The 19,991-nt window shown below is 49.9% G+C and overlaps 2 protein-coding genes across 2 annotated transcripts in view; both read left to right on the forward strand.

The window, feature by feature from the left end:
• The first annotated feature begins 1,660 nt into the window (after nucleotides 1-1,660).
• The window catches only part of LOC131208774 (choline O-acetyltransferase), a 28,993-nt gene continuing 10,662 nt past the window's right edge, over nucleotides 1,661-19,991 (forward strand). The window contains exon 1 of the mRNA XM_058201659.1: nucleotides 1,661-1,857. The gene's annotated coding sequence lies outside the window, so the exon portion shown is untranslated. The remainder of the gene's footprint in view (nucleotides 1,858-19,991) is intronic.
• On the forward strand, nucleotides 14,405-16,156 carry LOC131208773 (vesicular acetylcholine transporter). The gene has a single exon (XM_058201658.1). The coding sequence runs from the start codon at nucleotides 14,405-14,407 to the stop codon at nucleotides 16,154-16,156; it is 1,752 nt and encodes a 583-aa protein (XP_058057641.1).

Genomic DNA, 19,991 nt, shown 5'->3' on the forward strand with positions numbered 1-19,991 from the left:
TGTTCACACTCCTTAACACCAGGGCTTGTGTCCGAGCCACGAAACTTTGTTGGCAAGGATCAGAAAACGGACCAGCCTTCCCACCAGGATCGATAACCCTCGAAAGAGTTTGCGCTACAGCTTTGGACCTGGAAAGGGCCTCGAGAAGCCGAGTAGCCGGGAGTGAAAACCCGGGAACCAACATGCAGCCATCGGAATGAATGAGTCCGTGTAATGGTGTCAAAGTGGAGCCGCGGCAACACGATTGGACTCCACAACCATTTATGTTCCCTGGTTTATGTGCCCCGTCATCAATTACTCTTGGGCCAGGCGCTGTGCCGTCAATAAAACTGGTTGGTCGAGCAAACTTAACCACTCCGGCGGGACTCCGGACTGCTCACCAAAGTTCCACGCAATACCCGGCCGGGATCTCGCCTCTTTGAGCCAAACTAATTGTGCACATGATTCAACGCTTATCGCTTGCGATTTGTTGCGCAAATTCACAACTCCTTTCGGCGGTCCGGTTTTTGTGCCAAAGGGGTCCACTAAGTGTTCTTCGAAGGGATCCTTGAGGGAGGGCGGCCAGGGCGCCACCCTTTCGGTCCGCTCCGTGGCTCGTGTGTGTAGTGGAATGTGTGCCATGTGTTTGTCCAGTGTGCTGCTTGTGACGTCATTTGGAGTGGCCGGACCAATCAGCGCTAGTACACCCGTCGATGGGACCCGAAGGACATGCGCACTCGTGGCGAGTCCTTCCAGGTCGTCGAGTGGAAAATCCACCACAACCATAGCTGAAGGATACGTGGGTTCTCTCGCTCTCCTCTTTCGGTGCACGACGGTGTGCGTGCGCGTGGTGAATTTCGAGAGCCGTGGGACCATCTCCCCAAAGTGGTCGATCCGGTTTCAGAGGTTCCGCAGCGCGAGAACCGTCGACCTACGGCTAGAATGTACTAACGTTCGCTGCGGACCAGATCGAACGCGGTGGTGGTCTGTCTTTCACACGGCCTATTGGCCACCTTTTTTTTTTTTTTTGAAGTGTGCTTTCTCCATTTGTGTAGCTTCTAAGATTCCTGCTACGGATCAGGAGCTGGTCCGAAGCAGGAACCTTCTAACCCGTAGGCGACGTAGTGTAACGTGCTTGTTCCAAAAACGAGAACCTAGCTCAGGATAGTGAGGAACTTCGGTCGGTGATAATTAAAAAAGTAGTTACACCCTACACTAGTTCTCGCCAGGAAAGTGAGCTTATGTAGTTGGCCCTGCCAAAACAGTGGATAGAAAAATAGATAGTGAGCTCACGATTTTTGACTTTCGCGATGCGATTAATAATTGAAGCTAAAGTCCTTTAAATGTGAATCCTAACCTCCCATTGTTTCGCTTCCCAGCGCAGGCTATCGTGTGTGAGGTGATCCGGGCGAGCCAGCAAAAGAAAGCTTGCCTATCCGAAGAAGGATCTCCCACCGTGCGGGGGAGCCCTTTGCCTGTGCCAAGGGGAGGCAGCCCTTACAGCCTTCGTTCGGCGGAGACGGTGTGCTCCGGAGGTGCGGTGCGGTTGTCGGTTCGGTGTGAGCGGTGGTGCGGCTGGTTGTAGCCTAAAGTGTGGCCTCGGTGAGTGAAAGTGACCGCGGGAGGTACGCAAAGCAAAGCAAAGCGAAACGTGATCACAGCCCCGGGACCGGAAGTCCACGTTCAACGTCAAAACCCCGAAGGCAGTGACCGTGGCGGCCTCTAGCGACAGCAACAACGGTGCGGGTGAATCGAACGCCCTGCTCTCCAAGCTCGGCACCTCACTGTTCGGGGCCACCGGCTCACCCCAGAAGGTGGTCACCAACATCCGTGGATTCCTGTCGAACCGGCTACCGAGTGTGTCGATACCGGATACAGGTAGGTGCAGCGAGCCGATTCCCCAAAATCCTGTCCCGTTCCGGACCGCTGGAAGCCCCGCTCCCATTAGGATCCTTTCACAAACACACACCCACACTGGCCGAACATAGAAACAATGGCTGCAATGTTTTGGTTTTTCGTTTTCCAATTTCATTTTTCCATTTCCGTTTGTCCATTCGAAAGCCGCAGGACGGCTGCCCGGAAACCCCGTTCGGTGACCGGGACCAGGGAAACAATTACGTAATTAGATTGGCCGCCGTTACCACCTTGACGAGGCGGTCGGGTGGCATCTTCTGGTCTGTTTTCCGGAGGCGAGCAAGACCTGCATTTCTTGATGTCGTAATGAAATTTGCCTCGCGTCTTGCCAGCGTGCGGCGCTCGCGTCGTAACGATTTAATTCTATTAAAAGTCAAGTCGCAGCCTTTCGCTCACAGGCCATTTGCCGCCAGTCCTTAGTGGGTGACTTCTAATCGAACAAAAGACGATAGCAAACGAGTTCCTTTCGCTGTAAAGCAGATTCATTAATTAATTAGTGGCCGTTTAAATTGGATGATGTTACGCTTGAAGCGAGAATCAACGTGGTCAACGGCGTGCTGGGGTTTTGGAAGAATTTGCATGCTCCGCATTTCGGACCGCCAGAGTTGACGATTCGGGAATACAAAATGGCGGTGTGCCATCTTTTTTTCCAAGCACACTGGAGCTGGCTCCCCAGCAGCTCCGTTCGTAAAATTAAGCCACTGCCAGCACGAAAGCTCTCATTCTCGCGAAAAGCTCTCCCACTTTGCACCTGTAGTAGTGGTTTCCATCGAGGACTGCGAATTGTGACGGAAGGATGTTCTTAACCAAAAAAAACAACAGACCGAGAGAGAGAGAGAGAATATGGGAGATAGAACATGGGCATGTTGGAGTGAGCGTGTGTCGGGAAATTGAGAGCGAGAGAGCTCCAGAATCAGGGGAGCCCACTTTTGTTGGGTTCAGTGTGCTTGTGTGCGGGTTCAGGTGAATCGAATCCTTACCTGTCCCCACAGAACGATGGGGGGCACATTCGCGGTTCACGCTACACGACCACATATGACATCTGACATTCGGTTGGGGAAAATTTCACGTACCGCACACCACCAGACCAGAACCGGAAACCATTGTCGTTCGTTGGCGGCCATTTCTCCGGGATTATGTAATGTTATGCCCACCGGACCGAATAACAACCACACGGTGGCCAGAGTGCCGTCACATAACCACCAAAATAGTGACAAGACACGAAATTGGGACAATTAAATCCAATTTTAGCCCCATCAAAGAGCCGATCGATGATGTGCTTTCGCACATTCCGTGCTTTATGTTTGCGTTCTATTAATAAAAGTTGTCCTTAATTTTATGTTGGCTTTCGGTCGCGCTCGGAAGGCTATTTATGGCCAGGAATCCTCGATGTTACGGACCGCCTGTGACCAAGATGTTTATGGGATTTCAACAAGACCCTTTAAAGCGATGTTGTTAATATTATCATCGGAATCCTTAAAGTGTGCTGGTTGTGAAGCAAAGATTCTGGCGAAGGCTTTTTTGAGCGAACTTATTAAATAAACGATGTTTAGTTTCTTATTACAAATTCCCCTGCAAAATCAACATTCAATTTTCCGTCAATTGAGAAAAGGATTTTATTGAACAACCCAAATTACAAAATAAACTTTTTGAATATTTGAACAGTGCCATATACGCGCCTGAAGGTATGCAATCCGAGAGGCACTTCAATCACCTATGGGTCCCTTATGGTCACCCGTGTAAATAGCACAGTTTATGCAACGAAAACCGCAACATCCTATAATTGCTATCGGATTTAAATTTTGAATGCTTGGGATTAATTTCTACAGCGCTACGAAGTTTCGAGCGGATTCGTGGATTAAAAAGTTTGCCGCTAAGGCTGATGGTGTGTAAAACAACTTGCGTTGGCTTGAGAATATACTACACCCGCCCAGGGGCGAGATGAAAGCTGCACAAAAAATGTAACAACCCCACCAAACGCTCCCACAAAACTCACGGTGAAGACAAGCCACTCTCCAAAAAACAAAAGCAACCATAACCACATCCGGAGCCGGCCCTCCGGAGTGTGACAAATGCTAAAAAGGGGCCTTCGTACAATCGGACGTTTTATTCACGGTTGGTTCCCGCAGGGAGTTCGAGCGCCTGCCGTTCGCTTTACTGCGATTAGGGCCAATCCGGTCTCCGGTCGATGCCAAACCGAGAGTCAACGTTCTGCCCGCCCCGCTTTATCGATGTTGTTATTTTAAATCCCACCACCTTCGGGAGGGGGGGCGGTGGAAATCGTGCTCTCCCAGCTCGCAGGGAAAACTCATTTCGAAACACCGTCACCAGGGCCACGCGGATCGCAAGGACCAGACTGGTGGGCCATTTCGTTGGTGTCGTTACCACGGGCGGTACCATTAAACCCGACGCCGCACGGCCTAAGACAATGACGTAGGAAGGAAAACGCCGGCGACGACGGCAACGACGACAATATTTCATCATTATAATTCCTTTATTATACTTTGTTTTGACATCACAATTCGTGCCGCGTTTATCGCACCCTCGCGTCGGCATCGGGAAGTCCGGACAACTCCGGTCGCCGTCTTCGTGTTTTGGGGCGAAGTTTTTCGGGGCTTAGCCTCGCCCAAAAGGGGCGCCCGGCTTGGTGTTGGGCGAGAAAAATGGGCCTCCCGCGTAAAGCCCAGTGCTGCCATTAATGTTTGGCAAGCGAGGATCCCTCGTGCTGGGCGCCCAACTTTCGTCTGGTATTATTATGATTGCATCAACCGGATGCCTTATCTAAACAACTGGGGATGTTTTACAAGTTTGCCCTACTGCTCCCTGGCCCCCGGGAAAGTAAGCGATACTCCTCATTGGTTGTGTGTGTGGTTTGTTGGTGGTTGAACGCTCCGGTTGAAGGAAGCCCGTGGAAGCCGCACCAGATGACGCCCGCTCAATAATGGCCGAGGCGCGTTCGCGGTGTCGTCGTCGTCTGACTGGGCCCGTCCCGACCCAAAATGTGTGATCGATGCCAACACCCGCCCAACCGACCGTTAGCGAAGCTAGGGGACGCTCGCGGAGGACGACCAAATGCAATAAAAATCATAATTCCATCCTGCCAACCGGCGCTGACCTCCGACCGACCGAGGGGTTCCGGGTGCCAATATGACAACGATGATGGTGATAATGGCACGCCGGGCAGCTGCGAAAACCGACAAGGATGGACCATTTTTCAGCTCTCCTTGCTCCAGTATCTCGGTCGAATGAAATGGACACTTTCCGCGGGAGTGTCTGGCGGGGTGTCACCGGAAAAGTCCTGCTGCTGCCGATGGCAGAAATGGTAAATGAAGTGATTGTACCGGCAGCGACTATATCGGCCAGCTGACGAGGCCATTTATTCGCGGTAACACGGTTTACGCATTTTACGAAAATAAAAGCAGATCATTAGCGAGCTCACGAGTGTCAGGTGAATCATCATCATCATTTCAGTTCGTCTACTAGTTTTTTGTAATAAAGCAATAAACAAAATTCATTACCTGTACCTAGTCCGGGCGTTTGATAAATTGGAGCCCCGCTTGGACTTTAAAAGTAATTTGGACCTGCCACTCGTAACTTCGACAAGTGCAGCAAAAATTAAAAAGGGGAAAACACACCGCAACACTGCATTTCAAGAGTTTCGTTCAGTCCCTTAACGACCCTCTACGAGTTTGTATTTGCAAATAATAAAATAGAAGGTCGCAGGTTGAAGGTAGTGACGGAATTAAATACATGAACCAATATTCCGTTCGTGCGCTCTGTACAATATTTGACACTTTTTTCACCCACGTCAGTAAAACACGGGCCAGGATAGTCGTGAATCGTGGAGTCCTTTGTCGAAGCTGAAAGGTGTAAAATTCCCCGAATCAAATGACAACAGTTGGCGTGTCTTCCCACAATGTAAAACTAATAGATTGTTATGTGAGCCTAGCGAATTTACAAGAATCTTACTAAGATGCATAACATGTTGCTAATAACATGCTAGTGCTTACATACTTTAGCATGTTGAATACGTTAATGAGCGAAAGGTTTACATACATATTAATTTATTTACGTTACTCTAACTTTAGCAGCACACTATAAGTACTTCAATAAACGAATCTTTCCGTCCTTTAATGTCTGCGTCAAAATTGAACGATACTGTACGATCCTTTTGTTGATTGTAATGATGAACAACTCTTACTTACTTGATTTTTACTAATTACCTTACTTTTAAAACGTGTACGAAATTTTAAAAGCTCATTTCTATCTCGGTGGTTATCTCTATCCCGTTTTTTCTTCGAAAATGACCACCTATAAAGTCTTGATGGACCTATATTAGCCCGTTCATTTACTCCATTTCATCTTAAAGTATCTCATGGGGGATTGAAAATCACGATGGATTTTAGATAACGGTAGTAATAATTTACATTTTGCGTATTGCAATACCGTAACTCTTTACTTCTATTAGCCAGTACTTTGGATCGCGGAAAATGAAATACGTAACTTGCCTCGCTCAACGTCTTCGTTCTCAAGCTTCATTTAAATAATTTTCCGCACCAAAACCGGCAGCAAAATCCACGAATCAACTGCGCGGAGCATTAGTGAATCTGGTCCTTTAATCACCTGCAGATCCGTCGTTCCCCGAATACAATCGCGCACCGCATGACGGTCGGGCCACGGTAGACGATGGAAGGAAAATTAGAATCACCCTCGTTTCCGGACCGGTTCCAGACCCGGGCTTTGTGGCGCATTTTCCGGCAACCCTCGGCATTCGAGGTCGACGTTCGCCGCCTTCGCCGTCATCGGCATCGTCGGCGTAGTCGTCGCCGTCGCTGTGTCAGTCACAATTGCAGATGGAAATTGTATTACAATTTTATACATTCCGGGCGCACTTGAATTGGAAAACGCACCCCCAGGGGGATTAGCCCAGCCGGGAGTGCCCGGGAAGTGCTCCTTGATTCCGTCCCCACCCGGCTTTCAGCGTGGAAATGACTGAAAACCTGACCAAGGGAGAGAAACAGTGCTAGAGAGAGAAAGTGAAAAAGAGAGAGTGAGAGACACAAACCTACGGCCTTGCAACAACGAGGGTTGAATTCAACCGTTGGGAAGGAAAAATCTACGTCCGTCCCCTAGGCCGTTGGCAGAGGCTTTGCTCTCCCCGGCAGCGCGGTCTATTTACCTTATGTTTTGCTCATAAAATATTCACACGAATGTTGTTAAATAATTCACAACCATAACTTCCGCCCCACCGCGGACCCCGGTTGTCTACCGGGGTGCCCAACCCGATTTTCCGATTCCCGGAGAAGGGAAAAGGCGTCCGGAAAAAAGGAAAAACCCCTCCGGCGGCGGCGGCAGTGAGTACTCACCTCGGCCTGCCTGTCAGCGGCACTACGCTTTGGCGCTGTTTGGCCCGGGTGGACTTTCTTGCCGGGAGGACCCGCTTTTGGTCCTGGCTCTCGTTTGTTCGCTCGTTTACCGGAAGATTGCAATCGATTTTTTCACCCTCCCTGGTACCTGGCGAACCGGCTGGGTACCGGTGGAAGAAGGATGGGGAATTGAAGACCTGCGGAATAGCCGGAATACGCCAAACAAACTTCCCAACACCGGAGACGATCCCGGCCAGGGCGAACAGTTTTGGAAGTTTTTGCGAAACCCAATTCTCGAATCAACTCTCCCCGGAGCCGGATGCGCAAGATCCGCCAGAAACTTGTCGGAAGCCTTTATTCTGCAGGATGCAAACTTCCCGACCATCTCGGCTAACGGCGCCCGTCAGATAAGATGGTTCACGGAGCCATGCTCGGGCTCAAGATTATCGCCTAGCTCAAGTGCTCCCTTCCGGTTGAGCTGGACAGGAAATGTGTGGACGACGTTTATTAGTTTCAAAATGACGTTTGCGTTTCCGCAAACCGTAAGTGCATCGCAGCTTGGCAGACTCTAGAGCCAGCCTTAAGTGATTCCCTAACCTACTTCGGAAGCAAAACTCATGACGCTCATTCCGAGAAATCACTTTTTGCAGTACGCGCACATGATTACCGATAATGACCGAGCCGTTGCGAACGACGCCGTCATCATTTCTTTCACCGGTCTGCCCGTCCATTAAGGCACTTGTGTGTGCTTAAGAATAATCGATGCCTAAAAACTTGACGCTGGTGACTCGTGGCCGGTTCAAGTGGTGAGTCTATATCTCACCAAACAAAACCTAGTCAAGCACCGACCAACGGTCGGGCTCGCTCCGATAGTTTTTCAGTTCGTCCGCCCTTAATGACGTGGAAACACGCGAACGCTAAGGGGCACGCTCATTTAGTGCGCGCCACAAGGACTACAAACTGTGCAACAAAGTAAAAGCGACCAGCCCCGTGTATGTCCCTTCTCCAAGGGCTCACGAAATTAGTTTGGCGTACACTAGGGAAACGTGAAGTCCTTGTTTCTTTTTTCCGCCGCCACTGTGGTTGGGAAAGAATTCTGCGTCACGCAGTCCTGGCCGGCGGCGGGGTGCCGTACCTGCCACGGAAAGGTTGGTGAATGACGAAAGAAATAAAGGAACAAGATTTACGAGGTCACCTCCGTCGGTCGGTCTGAACTGTGTACTGTTGTGGGTGTCGGCGTGTGGGGGGGTTGTTTTCTTTCGTGGCGCACCCCATGGCAGCAACATACAGAATGCCAGAAAATCGATTTTTCCCTACAAGACTCTCTGAGGCGGCAGAGAAACTTCTGGATTCTAGGGCTCCAGGTGGACCTGGACACACGCTCCGGAACGTCTTAGAACAATGCATCTTAGCTACGGGAAACCTGACGATCTTAATAGCGGAGCTCAGTTATGGCACTCCAAGTCTAGTTTAGGGACATTTGTAGTTTACAAAAAAGTGAATAGTTTTTAATCTCTGAGTCACTCGACCAGTCTGTCGAGAAATCCGCAAACTTAACAGGAGAACCTAATCGTGCCACAAACTGGTACAATCGATCTTAGAAGAAATTCCCCATTTAAAGAACGTACCATCAATCTTTGCCATTAGACCTTTTATTATCATGTTTTGGAGCTGATAATGTCACCATGTTACTTTTGTAGACAGGGAAAGAAAACCTTCAAAATTGTCCCGAAAATGTAACTAAAACTGGATTTCAATCCTGTTCGGACACTGCGTTCAATATTTTACCATCGAAGTATTTGATCGATATTCTTGTATCTCTTCTCATCTTGTCATTTTGACATTTTCTATTCTACTCGTATTCGAAGTCAGCCTTGCGCCATTTTACTACATCGATGTAACCCTAAAAACCAACACGTCAGATTAAATGTTGTGATACAAAGTTGACACAAACACCACTGCAAAATATTTAAATCAAAAAGCAGGGAGGTTTAAAGTTGTCTAAGGACGTACACTTCAATTCAATATGCACGTCGCGTTTTCAACGCCACACTCGTTCATTATCCTAATTGGGTGTCCAGCGCATAGTACACCCGTGGCAATATCGATCTACGCTCCGCAGGATAGCCAACTACCGTGACGTATCACGGCGGGACGGTGACGCACTACGGGGCCCCGAGTGCCTTAAAGGTACCCACCAACGTGGTGCACGTGTGCGCCGAGGGTCACGTTCCGAGCCGCGCTGGACCCGGAACGCCTGCCTTCAATTGGATTAGGTCGCCCGAAAAACCGACCGCCCGAGCCGGAGAGAAGCACCGTATTCCGGTGCGCGCGGGTTTAATTCTGAACAAATATTTTCTCTAGAATTACTCCACTCGAGACTCGTGTGCGGGGAGCTCCTGCTTCTGGTTGTCAGTTTTGTTTGCGCGTTGTCATAGCCATCGCAGTCGGGACGTAAATCCCTGGGGGGGACGAGTCGCCGAGAGAGTACCATAAAACATTTCAAGGACCATCCTCTTGATCTGAGACGAGACCACGGCGGTGCTCTCGGAGATCAAAGAGTCGTCTCCGGTTCTGCCGGTTGAAAGGGGAACCAAGGGCAACATAAATACCGTAACTCCGTACCCTCTGTTCCCGCTCACAACGGCTCTGATGAATGGACTCACTTCGACGTAGTGCCGGGATCGAAAGAAGGACAAAAAATTAAACAATGGCAGGAAGTGGAAATTGAACTATTGAACCGACTTGAACCGATTTGAGGTGTGCCTTTGGGAAACACCGATTGCTGCTCATTTTAATCCTCGGCCATTGAGTGTGGAAGGAAGTTTCAGTTACAATCAATTTCTTTCGACGAGCTTAAGCACCTTACAGGCGAATAGAACAGAGAGAAGGACTACGAAAGGCGCCAGTAATACGACTTGTGACAGGTACTTGGGGCCGCATCGGTTTCGGCGCCGACACCTCAGCATTTTTACAGCCTGAACAAACTGAAGATAACTTACAACCACCGAAGCCGATTACTTTGTAATCCACACTCCAGCAACACCTCGGGCTTGGTTCCTCCGGGCCGCAATAGGTTGGACCAGCCCGTGTTGTATTGCTCCAATTAATCACACCCCGCATCCCTAGGGCGAGTTGTGGCGACTCAACTAGCGACTCTAGAAAAAATGTGGACAAATTGGACATTTCATTCCAGTGCGCAAGGAAAACGCAAGTAAGCAAAATTCGCACCCTCGTAGGCTGGAGGAGATTAGTGGTCACCACCACAAAGCGTGTTGTAATCCGTGCGGTCGGGATATTTTGTCGGAACAGCGTCCTGAAACTAATTCGCCGCGTCGATATTGATCTGAAGTCAAGGTTCTGCTGAGTCCACCGTGGCTACCGCTACTCTTGCAGCTCCGATAACGGTCCGTTGTCAGACCGTGTAGCCGTTGTAACCTGCCCCCGACAAGCCGGTTAATGTGTTGTGCCGAAAACGTGTAGCCAATGATGGGTTACAAGACAAACGATTTAATGAGCACGAGTTCGCTCCCTTTCGGGCGAGGGATTCGGATCGGCCGATGAAGACATAGACGGGAGGATGGGTTTTGCGCAAGGGACATCAACGGCGAGGGGAGAGACACTCTCCTACGCCCCAGCGTCCCTGCGATGGTGATGAAGATAGAGAATGAAGCTGCCAAATTCACCCTCGTCTCGTTCGGTGCGCATAATGGAGACGAATTTCTGGCCTTCCGGTCACGGGCGTTGGGCTCGGTTCGGAGCTCGGTCCGGAGAGTCTATTATTAGTCACGATGGTTCCATGAATAAAACATTCCCCGAATACCTCGGTAGCACCGAGCGGACGTGATTTTAGAACAAGCCGGTCCGGGCTGGTCGGAGATGTTGAGCATCTCGGAGAAATGCCAACAATTTGACCCAAATTGATTATACGGCGAGCCTCACACAATTGGCATCCGGTCGGGCTGACGCATCTTGCACCTTGCATCAACCCTACGCCAAAAGGATCAAATAGCTGCCTGAGGGTGTCACAGCATTTGCATTCTACGGAGCCACGATTAAATTCCACCGGGACACACGGGCCCCCTTGAGTGTTGCGTGACAAGATTTGCTCTTTAACTCACCCGCCGATGATGCGATCTGATCCTACTCAACCTCGCCGTCACCGTCAACTTGAAGAACCTGAGCCCGAGTCAGCAAACGAAGCAAAGAAAAAACCGAACGAAATCTGCTTTCCCGGGAGGGGTTGGACGAGCAAATACTTCCTGACTGGTGGCTGGTTCCTGTTTGTCCCCCCCGTCGGTGGGAGTTGCCGAAGAGAAATATCCGCAAGGGGTGGACAGCAAACGACCGAACGTGGCATAAAGTCATTACCTCTGTTTTGTCAATAGAACGTTCCGATCCTGCCGATTGTGCGTCGGGCGCATTTGGTTACTTCCGAACCAGGCTGAAGCGGATGCTGCCGACTTCCCGAAGGCGCCTGCCTTTGCACACCCCGTCACAATAAAAAAAAGGATACTCTTACGCGCGGAAGGAAAAGGCAGGAAAAAATCACAAAAAGCCAAACCGGAAACAATGGTGGGCTATGCTGGTGGGCCACGGAGCGTCTGCCGGGAGGGTGATTCCGTAGCCGGCCGTCGCCAATGCGGAGGAAACGATAATGAATAATGAGGGGAAATTTCAAATTAGATTTCGTGATTGAGCCGATGTTTGATGGCAATCAATTATTTGGCAACGGCAACAACCGCCAGCAGCACGCATGGGTAACGAAGCCAATTTCGAGTAGATGTTCCTTGGCCGCCGCAGAGCGCATTGATTGGTGGTGGCCGCGAGTGGTGGCCGAGGCTGGGTAAACGAAGGGCGAAATTTCGTAGCCGATGGAGCCCGAAACGGTCTTCAACCATGCTAATCGATGGGAACCAACCTGAAGCCTTTGCACCCATGAGAATGAGAAATGGGTCCTACAAACGACTCAAAAAGCGAACCCATATGTTCGCTTGATTCTGGCTGGTATCCTGTCCGTCAATTGAGCAAGGCTCATACTATGGGAAGGGCTCATGCTATGGGTAAGGATTGCGAACATTGTTCCTTCGTAAACCTTTGGACCCAGTCGATCATTCTCAGATTCTAACATCGAAGTCTTAGATCGTCCTTAGAAATAATTATTTCTTTAAGCATTTGTCCAAACTCCGAAGGTTCCTTCGGCTGAAATGCGGTAATAGATATAGTTTTGCACTCACCACAAAGAAGAACCGATGGAGCGCAGACGGATGATCTACCGACTTGGCTTCGGACCTGGGAACCAAGAGAAGTGATGAAGAGGATTAAATTAAAATGACAAATGAATGGCCAAAAGAATGAGAGTGACTTTGAGGCATTTGAGACGTGTCCTTTCACTTTCATGCTTGTCAAATCTGTCACTGTCTGGAGAATAATCTTTCATAGTGTATAACTTAGCAAATCATTGAGTATTTTGTACCCCGATAAAGATTAACTTCTTGAGAACTTCCCTACATCGAAAATAGCAAACAAAACTTGTGAGTGGAAAACGTTTCAAAATTGAAGAAACAACTGTAGTGAGCAACTTTGAACAACATCTTAGGCAATGCTAGAATGGGGGGGCAAGCAACACAAATATTAAACCCAGGCGTCAAAGGACACACTCGACAGACAAAAATGGCCAACCGGTTGTAACATCATACTTGTGTGGCTCCCTCAGAAAACATGATTCGCATTAATTTCCCCACTATCCATCTTCCCTCTACCGTATCAGACCGTTTTTCATCTCATCTCGCTCACCATTATCATTAAAATTGTAACGCACCGAATGGCCTCCATCAGTACGTGGCCTCTATGCATTCTTCCATTTCCGGTTTGGTTTTCGTTGTGTGTCGTTTCCGTTTGATTCCGCATAGTTCGTAGCGTGCGATAGTGCGTACGCAGCTGTCACAAGTTTCGTGCCAAGTTCAACCCACTGTGAATGCCGGCTCTCTGATGGCCGATGGTGCAAATATTGTGGATCATCACGACCGGCTGCCGCATCCTGCTGCCAACCCGTTCGCCATCATCACGGGTCAACGGCAGAGTGAACGGCAGGCCGGCAGAGCCTTTTAAAGATCTCGACCATTTAACTTCATTAGGCTTAATTTCACGCAACGCGAAACCGGAGCACACCGTGAATGAAGCAAGTAAAACCATCAGCTCCGGGTAGCTCCTTCCGCCAAAAGGCCGTGGCATCCGTGGCGCATCCTTGAGAAGCACAGAAACAACATTTTGAATCCCCCCACCCCCTCCCCCCCAGAGGCTCCGACACTGCCAAGCGATCGGAAGCGAAGTCGAAGAACGGAACTGAAAAATGGAAGAATGGCTCAAACATGGCACGGCCACTTGGGCAGCCTTCTGGTCGGTCAGCCCCAGGCCGAACCGAAACCGGAACCGGTTACGGCCGGCACGGCACACCGGGTTACGATTGTTTTTGCTTTGATTTCATTTGCGCGCGTTAATTATTGTCCACTCCACTTTTTTTCCGGCTGCCTACCATTTTGGCTGCATTTTCCGTTTCCTTGTGAAGGAGCCAGAAACGCTGCTTCATCCCGTTTTGGGGGCCCAGGATTTTGTTTTCGCATTTTTCTTTTCCTCTATAGCTCGCGCACCAATACCACCCGGTTACCGCAATTCCCTTGTTTCCCGCCAGAAAAAAAACAAACAGATCGAAAAAAAAACATTCAATCGAACCAAAACAAATCAAAACAAAACGATTAAAATATTGTTTCTGTGTTCTCAAGGTTGCCGCCGCCGCCATCTTGGACAGCTCGGCGCGTGAACGGCATTAGTGCGTGCGTATGTGGGTCAGTGAAGATCGGTGAGGGATAATTGGGGTACGCACGCGCACCTAGCTCTTACCTATACCACCCCCTGTCCCTCCTGTCCAACCCCTGTTCCGAGCGTCGTGTCCACTCCAACTATCCAGTGATCCGATCTGAGCTGATCGCGCAGCACATTCGCGCCGCACGCCACACGATATGCCCCAGCGGAACACTCGGCCCGACACGAAGCCGACAGCCCTGCCATCGTCAACCGTCTAAGTGCGGGTCCCTGCCAGCTAAGGAAATCGTTGTGAGCGGCCACCAGAACTAGAACCGGAAGCCATGGCACCGTTACCCATCATCAACCTGGAGCCGAGCGAGGTGAAGGAGATCTTCTGGACCAAGGTGAAGGAACCGCAGTCGCAGCGCAAGCTGATCCTGGTCATCGTCTCGATCGCGCTGCTGCTGGACAATATGCTCTACATGGTGATCGTTCCGATCATACCGGATTACCTGCGCTATATCGGAACCTGGGGCCCGGAGGAACCGTTCAATGCGAGCGCTCCGACGACGGTGTTTACACCGCACGCGAACAACCACCACGGGCAGGACTCGGCCACCGGCATACTGTTTGCGTCGAAGGCCATCGTCCAGCTGATGGTGAACCCCTTCTCCGGTGCCCTGATCGATCGCATCGGCTACGACCTGCCGATGATGGTCGGGCTCATCATCATGTTTCTGTCCACGATGGTGTTCGCGTGCGGACGCAGCTACAGCATGCTGTTCTTTGCCCGCTCGCTACAAGGGGTGGGGTCCGCGTTCGCCGACACATCCGGACTGGCGATGATCGCCGATCGGTTCACCGAGGAAGCCGAGCGTACGAAGGCACTCGGCATAGCGCTAGCCTTCATCAGCTTCGGCTGCCTGGTGGCGCCCCCGTTCGGGGGGGCCCTGTACCAGTTCGCCGGCAAGGAGGTGCCGTTCGTCATCCTGGCGCTCATCTCACTGATGGACGGGTTCATGTTGCTCCTGGTGATGAAACCGCTGAAGGAGCAGCTGGCCGAGCGACAGGAGGCCAGGGCCCCGTCCGTGCCGATCTGGCGACTCCTGATGGACCCGTACATCGCCGTCTGCGCCGGGGCCCTTATGATGTCCAACGTGGCCCTGGCGTTCCTCGAGCCGACGATCTCGCTCTGGATGGAGGACAACCTGACGACGGACAACTGGAAGATCGGTATGGTGTGGCTACCGGCGTTCTTCCCGCACGTGTTCGGAGTCATCATCACGGTCAAGATGGCCAAGCAGTACCCGGACAAGCAGTGGCTGATGGCGGCCGGTGGCCTGGCCCTCGAAGGACTCTGCTGCTTCATCATCCCGTTCAGCTCGTCGTACATTATGCTGATGCTGCCGATCTGCGGTATCTGCTTCGGGATTGCGCTCATCGACACCGCGCTGCTGCCCACACTCGGCTACCTGGTCGACATCCGGTACGTATCCGTGTACGGCAGCATCTACGCCATCGCCGACATCTCGTACTCGCTGGCGTACGCCGTCGGACCGATTATCGCCGGCGGAATCGTCGAAGCGATCGGTTTCACGGCGCTCAACTTCCTGATCGCCTTCTCGAACCTGCTGTACGTGCCGGTCATGTCGTACCTGCGCAACATCTACGACTTCAAGCACTTCGAGAACGAGGCCAACATCCTGATGGGTGACCCACCGACGAAGGAGTACCAAACGTACACCATGCACGACCAGCAGATGGTGGGCGAGGAGTACAAGAATCACCTCGAGTACGGGCGCCAAACGGACGATGGCGGCAACTACCAGCAGGAGACCAACATCGATCAGGGCTACTCGCAGAACGGAAGCTACCAGCAGCAGCAGCAGCAGCAGGGTGGCTATCAGAACTACCAGCCCGGATACCAGGAGCAGGGTGGCAGTGTGTACCAACAGCAACAGCAACAAGCGCCCCGACATCTTCCACAGCAACCGCAGCCAGTCGCCAATCCGTTCCGGCAAGCGGAAGCGCCAGCACCGGCTCCGGCCCCATCGCAACCGAGGATCTCGAATCCTTTCCGGCAGGGATTCTAAGGCGGAGGCTGTTATCCGGCGTGTTATAGGCTCACGTAGGCCAGGCGTCTAACTGTGTCCGTTCGTCTGACTGATCTACGCCACGCTACGTAAGCTGTTTGTTGTTTCGGGTCGCGCGTTATGAGATCCTAGTGTAACGGTGGAAGAAGCAGAGCTACGCGAGTAGACATGCGCGAAAGGGAAGTATTTAAGAATTAGGCTAAGGTCTGCAACCGGCACGCTCACCGGATCGGTGCGCCTCGGCCCCATCGCGGGGGCCCCTCGGTCGAGTTGCATCAATATCATAGACATATCAAACCAAGCGTCACGTTCTATTCGGGTGCAAGGAGACCGAAGGGGCCCTCCCGGGGCCGAGTGCCCACCGGTTAGTCAAACGGTGAGCACCGGCGAAGGCATATGAGTTGATTATACACAACCTCTTCGGTTCCAACCATTATCGCTAACATAAGACACAACCAAGGTAACGACACATATCAGAGCCCAGCGCTCGCCTGAATTTACCAAAAAGTGATATTATATAGTGGAAGTGGGAGAGTTATTGGAATGCTATATATCCCATTGTAGACCTAAGCTGTCCAGATAGCCCGCCAGGGTGTGGTGCACTGGCCCCTGGATGGAAGCGTCCAACGTGGGGCCAACCCACGGCGGTTGAAAATGGTGAGGTATCATCTTTCACGACTAGCTAGTAAGAAGTTTAGTGTAAGCAGCAGTCAGTCTGCACTTGTCGGCACTTGCTCTTCTTCTGCTTCATCTTGTTCTTCTTGTCTTCTTGTACACATTCTGTTATCTCCCGTATGACGCCTAAACCGCCTCACAAACATTAGGAAGCACTTAAGTTACACTCGGTCACAGATGGTCACCGACCCTCTCTCGTCGAGGAGGAGTCCAGTTCCAGGCGGAGGAGTTCCTCCGGAAGATGGCCCACGAAACTGGTGACTGAAAAATCTCTCATGGTATCAATTAAAATAGAACCACGGTTCGCTGCGAAAGGCCAGCAGAGTGTCCATGTCCCTCCCTGACCGGAAGGACGATGCTCTCGCTCGGACAGTGCGAAACACGCCACGTGCTTCGCACGCCTTTCCCGGACACGCCTGTAATATAGGACACCTACATCGTATCGTGTATTATCGTATGGGCCGGTGGGCCATACTCAAAGTATTCACATACGCTTCTTCCGCAAGTCCCCGGAACAAGCGTAGAAGGCTCACGTCAACCGTGTTTTCTGGATGTATCATACACAAATCAAAGCTTTACACGGCGCGCGACACTATAGGTAGCTGTAGATGTTGAATGTACATTTTTTACATCAACGTTTTCCGGTTCTTTTTTATGCAATCGACCACATCGCGGCTCACCCTTATCACAACCATATCACGGACGGGGTTCCGGACCGAAAAAGAGCTATTTTGGGGAAGGAGAGAAAACAATTAGCGAAAGTAGATTGAGCAAACCAAACCACTGAGTATATACAAGAGAGACCGAAACGTACTAATCAATCCTCTGGAAGACTGGCTAAAGTCCAACAATGACGTATCAAAAACGAAAACGGAACGCAGATCGATTGGCAAATGTCGTCGGTTTCCGGCTGAGAAGCAGTTGGAATCCATTTCTTCGTTTTGTTCAAACCATTATGCCCGTGTAAAAGAAAAGTGGATAAAAATCTCATAGCTGCGTTTTTTTTATCTCACTCTCCAAGACACTCCAAGCTAACATACGCGTGACTAAATTAGAGCAAGGGCGTCTTCTTTTCCATATGCCCCCGTTAAATCGCGTGCCCTCTCAGAAGCACCTAAGTGTCGTATATTGCTACTCAAGTTGAAACATATTATTTGTACATATTATGCCGGGCTGGTTTCTGCCGCGATTGGAACCATTCCATCCACGAAACTGCTGCCCGGGACTCACACTAATCAACACAATTAATGCTAGTTTTTTAAGTGAACCTACGGACGGCAAAGGTCGCTACTATGCGTCGCTGTGCAGGATGCAGGAACTGCAGGACCGACCGACGAAGGTGGGCGTTTGGGACTCGTGCATTGTGTTGAGGACGGATTTCGAAAAGAAACAGGAGCCATGTACCATAATTCGAAACCTCGAGAGGCCGGAAACGTCCGGGAAGTTGTTGTTGTCTCCCCACTATATCTCACTAGCACTACGCCACCATATCTTTCTGTATAGTATGTTGAAGCGCACAAAATTATAATCCTTAGCAAGCAGACGATCTGGCCGTGCCTAGTTGATCTGACAAGCAATCTATTACTCTATCGTCCCATTTATAGTACTGTACACAACACCCAGGCAACGAAAGTTTACGATCGGTTCCGAGAGACGTTTCCGGCCGTAGAATACGAGCATCGAGCACGCGCATTAGATAGATGGAAATTAAAAATTTAAATCGTAGTAGCATTAGCAGTAACCAACCAATCTCACGTTAGACATTCCACATGAAAAGCAATATGTACATCGAAAGAAGCAGAGAGCAGACTAGGTAGCTCGGAACCATCTTTTCTCGGCCGTACTTTCATTTTACTGCAACTTAGTGAAGTATGATTGGTAAAATCATTCAAACCCAAAACGAAACGAAAAACTGTGCCTAGCTGTTGATCAACAAAAACTGCAAAACTTGAGCAGAATTGAAAAAGAGTTTTTAATTCGTTAGCAGTCGTTTCGGTTCCTACAAGCGGAATGAGTCACAGTTGGTTCAGCTGCGCCGTCTGACCCTTCATTGGCTCCTGTTTTAAACGGGCATAATTTGCCCGTTGCACCTTACATAATCCGTGGTATCCTAACAAAAGCTTCTAGCAACACATAACAAGAGCGAAGTATGAGACACAACATCCATCTGTACACTGAATCGAGAGTAACACAGCACACAAATAGATGTTCTTCAAGTGTTATCGTTCAATCATTCGGAGTAACGAATAGCCGTGAACTGGAGATGTAACTGCTGGCATAATCTGCAAAATCTGTATCGTTGTATGTGCGTTATCAGTATCAGTAAGAGTGAGCTGGATGTTGGTGAGCCAGCTCCCGACAAAACAGCCGGCAAGGAGGAAAAGTATTAAAAATACTCTAAGATTAACGATATTAAAAGCAAATCCAAGTGAGTACCAGTAACAGAAGACAGACCTATATCCCCCCAGCATTATATGTAGTTTGTAGTGACGAACCAAAAGAGAGAAAAAACGACACTTGTTAGCATGCAAAGTTCTAGTTAATATGTATAGTGAAATGAAAACAAATAGTCTGTGCGGAATCCCCAAACTTCTCAGCACATTGAGCTTTAACTGATGGATTGGTTATTATTTTGTTTCTATTAAACAAAATTTTCCCAAGATGTTAGACTACTTTCGTGCAGCTTTCAATAGTAGGAACAGATTGAAACAGGAACAGTATTTTCGTCAGTAAACTGTTACATTCGACTATCAACCATCATCAGGACCTGTAAAGTGATTAATTTCCACATGCATGTTTTAAACACGCTGTCAAGGTTAGTTCTATTGTTGACCATCTACCTAATAGTTTCATTTCGTTTTACGGACAAGTGCGTAGTGTGTGCGAAGTTATACGACGAAACACCTTATCCTTCACGCTCTGTACATATCTCGTTAGAGTTTGACGCAAAAACATAAAACTATCTATGCAAATATGAAATCGTTAGCTGGGTGGTTCGCTGCTTCACAACGCTTGTGTGCAGCCCCCGAAAAGCGGTGCCGGGCAATGTGTAATACTTTACTTCCAGCCGATATCCAGACTGGTTTGGCGAATGTGAAAACTGTTAGTGTAACAAAAAGAATGTACTGTGCGAAATGTGTAATTTAGTTTGAACGCTATA

The sequence above is a fragment of the Anopheles bellator genome, chromosome 2 (genome assembly GCF_943735745.2).
Source record: "Anopheles bellator chromosome 2, idAnoBellAS_SP24_06.2, whole genome shotgun sequence".
Taxonomy (NCBI): Eukaryota; Metazoa; Arthropoda; class Insecta; order Diptera; family Culicidae; genus Anopheles; species Anopheles bellator.

Bases quoted from the DNA above. Each gene is read 5' to 3' on its own strand.
- LOC131208773 (XM_058201658.1), top strand. From the start codon at position 14,405: ATGGCACCGTTACCCATCATCAACCTGGAGCCGAGCGAGGTGAAGGAG.